The sequence below is a fragment of the Branchiostoma belcheri genome, unplaced genomic scaffold, assembly GCF_001625305.1.
Source record: "Branchiostoma belcheri isolate BF01 breed outbred unplaced genomic scaffold, Haploidv18h27 scaffold90, whole genome shotgun sequence".
Classification (NCBI taxonomy): Eukaryota; Metazoa; Chordata; class Leptocardii; order Amphioxiformes; family Branchiostomatidae; genus Branchiostoma; species Branchiostoma belcheri.
In genome coordinates, this window is record NW_017804576.1 from 1,425,274 (window position 1) to 1,428,711 (window position 3,438).

Here is a 3,438-nt window from a genome sequence, read left to right on the forward strand (position 1 = left end):
TGGGAAAAATCACGTGTCCACAGCATTGGGTCAGATAGGCTGAGGAAGACTGAGTGATTCGGTCGAAAATTTCTGGTGAGTCAAATTTTGAGTTGGAGAAAAGTTTAAGTTTTTCATAATGCACCATTTCAAGTTGACCCCAAAATCTATTTCGACCCTTGTTCTCTATTCATAATTTTGTAACTCATTGAAATTCAAGTCATTGTCTTTTTTCTAGGAGCTAACCATACTCTGCCATCCTCTATGTAAAGTCTACAGACTAAAATTATGTCTGCCAGACAACAAAACACAGCCAGAACAAAAAAAAAAGACTTCAAAACTCTTTCCTACATCAATCCATCAGACTCTACAATCAGACTGTATAATCTGCATGGTACTTCTTATGTCTGGGAGGTACAGTTCATATTATAAGTATGTATATATTTATGTATATATGTATGTAACATTATGTAATGTTATGTGTTTGTTTTAATACTGAAAATATCAATGTCATTCAAGCAACATCATAATGTGCAATGTATGCCTGCAAGGTTGATATAATATATTAATAATAATAAAAAATTGAATTGAATATACCATAGCCAACAAGTAACACTCTGTCATCCTACATGTACAGTGTAGTTGTGTTATAATCAGACATAACCATGGCAGTGACCTTTACGAGAGACAATCCAGGAAGGTCGCTCCTTTATTACGTGACGTAATCTGTGCCACACCTAACGATCGCCCGCGCTGGCTAGCTGACAACACGACCTATTACAGCATAGGTCATACATGTAGTCAAGACTTAGGTCTGTTGCTTTGCTTCGTTGCAGATTACTATTACTACTAGTGTTGAATTTGATAATCTGGGAAGAATTAAGCAGAGGGCATGCCCGTAGCCAGGGGGGGTTCGGGGGGTTCGGAAGAAACACAAGGCTCAAAGGTCCACTTTTTATGTAAAGGTCCACTTTTTGGTCCACATTTTATGGAAAGGTCCACTATTTGGTCCACATTTTATGGAAAGGTCCAAGATTTTTCTTGAAAAGATGGAGTGGAATCGTAGAAAAACTGCTCCCTTTGTCATTGAATAAAAATTTATCTCTGATTTTTTGTTGGAAATCCCCTCAAAAATGCACGAAATGCCATTATAGAAGGTTCATTTTTCAAAATTTTCCGGGGGAGCATGCCCCCGGACCCCCCTAGGAACCTCGCGCCTTCGGCGCTTGCCTCGCGCCTATGGCGCTCCAGGTCCCCTCAAGCAGTGGGAAGAACCCCCCCATTCAAAATCCTGGCTACGGGCATGGTAACTGAGTTGTGCCCACTTCATGTATGCTTGTGCAGTAAATATCATTGAGACTTTGGATCACAGTTGAAGTTGGAACACGGCAATGCTAAGCAGTCCAAGTTTCACAAACATTGTCATGTCTTGTCTGTGTAAATGCATGCTGGGCCCCATTGGAAAGCAGCTTCTACTATAGCTGAATGGGCTACCCAGCTGTTTCCTGACGATATAAATAAACAAGTAAAATCTGAGATTTTATACCTCTGCGCTTATTATTGTATATTCTTATATAGGGTTTTAAACAAAGAATTTATCGAGACCGGACACCCCTCTGTGTGAGGGGTCATATACGTGGACCAGGCCGAGAATAGCTTAAACACGCCAAAGGTCAACGGTCGCGACCACTTTCACGCTCAAAGGGGTATTTTGGGGCCAATTTTCACGCCCAAAAACACATATACAATAAAAACAAAAGAGCGTGCATCATCTGCAGCCCAATAGCAAAACATACACCGAGTCTCAAAAGAATCCGTCCACCCAAACGCGAAAAACAGCTGCGAACATGAAAATCTACATCTCTTAGAAAACCCTTCCGCGGAAGGATGTCTCCTTTCCCGGAGGTAATAAATAAATGTGCGAGTTCTGACCTCCGATCCTCCTCTCCAGCCTGTCGTCCAGCTCCCCTTCCTTCTGAATCGCCTCCTGCGACACTTTGGGAGCGTTGGGGAAGGCCAGCAGCACGATAGACATGTTGTCTCGACTCCCCTAAAATACACAAATACAAAAACATACTGTCAACCCTACTGTAGTACTTACATTGTCCTGTAGTACAAGACATACTCTCAACACTAGTACTTACATTGTATCCATATCTGTATTTGTATCGCCAGTATAACAGCCCTTCGGCGTAACACAACAAAATTTGCATTGAAGAGACATGCCCTGCCAAGGTATATTTCTGCTAAGTTTCATCATAATAATTATTTGTCAACAGAAAGAGAAATAGAGAAACTCTGGGAATTTCTAGCTGTCCAACATTAAGGTATTTTCCATATTCCATTTTCTCTAATTTCTAAACATGTCTTTTTCTTCCTAGTTGTTGCAGTTTTTCCATCTATCAATGCAGTGGTTTGATTACAACTTCAAAATTCGTTGTTTAAATATTAACCCAGCCTTTTGTGTTGACTTCATGGCTCCAATCGTAGTATTTGGGGCTATAATAGGATGCCTAGACCTGTTTTTAATTAATTTTTTACCCGTCTCTTCGTATTTTTTCTGAAAAAATCCGAGAACCAACAAATCAAATTGGTATATGGCCTAAGGCTGGGAATCAGAGAAATGGTTTATTCGAGAGAGAATGGTTTATTCAATGTAAAAAACCCTCCGGTTTCTGTACACAAACACGTCCTTCAAATATTATCAGGACTCAAATAAGCATTAGACATTACAAATGAGAATCAAGAACAATCCCTGGAATATACGACATCACTAATATTACACGACTTAAATTTTAAAAGTCTATAATCAGGAAAACAAGATGGCAGACATATCAGCAGACTGGCGTGCCTCCTGTTTACCTAACCTCCAGGGTACGCCCACATGACGTCATGTGCTATTTATAGCACATCAGGCCAGGCAGCGGAACAATACCTTTCACCTTCTGTGAATGGCGACCGTGTGACGTTACCAGTCACCCAAAAAAGGCGGGAAAACTCGCCGCTTTGTTGGCTCTGAGTGAAAAATTGCATCATCATGCAGGTACTGAGGTAGGTATACAAACAACACATTGGTGTTGTGTTGTTTCAGCACTATTTTACAAAACTGAGAGGAGCAAGTTAGTGTATGTACATGTTCAAAAATGAATCATATTTTTCCAATCTTTGAAACCCTTAAAATCTTTACTGTGTGAATACCACATTACAGACTTACATAGTCTTTTACTAATTAGTCTATTTGTACATCTAACATGAGAGAGAGAGAATGGTTTATTCAATATAAAAACCTTCTCAGAACCAGTGCTGAATTGCGGTTTCTGTACACAAAGTCACAAACACGCCCTTCAAATATCATTTGGATTTACGCATTATACATCATAAATAAGAGTCTACATCCTATAAGATCACTAATGTCACCACTAATAACATCCACTTTAAAGTGTGTAACAAGAAAGGTGA

General features: G+C 39.7%; 1 protein-coding gene across 8 annotated transcripts in view; it reads right to left on the reverse strand.

Annotated features, from left to right (window-relative positions):
- The window catches only part of LOC109487976 (protein phosphatase 1A-like), a 19,019-nt gene extending 16,994 nt beyond the window's left edge, over nucleotides 1-2,025 (reverse strand). For all 8 annotated transcript variants that reach the window (XM_019792110.1, XM_019792108.1, XM_019792105.1 and 5 more), the window contains exon 1: nucleotides 1,912-2,025. In XM_019792110.1, coding sequence (XP_019647669.1) covers nucleotides 1,912-2,014 — 103 coding nt within the window. In that variant the 5' untranslated portion in view covers nucleotides 2,015-2,025. The remainder of the gene's footprint in view (nucleotides 1-1,911) is intronic.
- Between the last annotated feature and the right edge of the window lie 1,413 nt (nucleotides 2,026-3,438).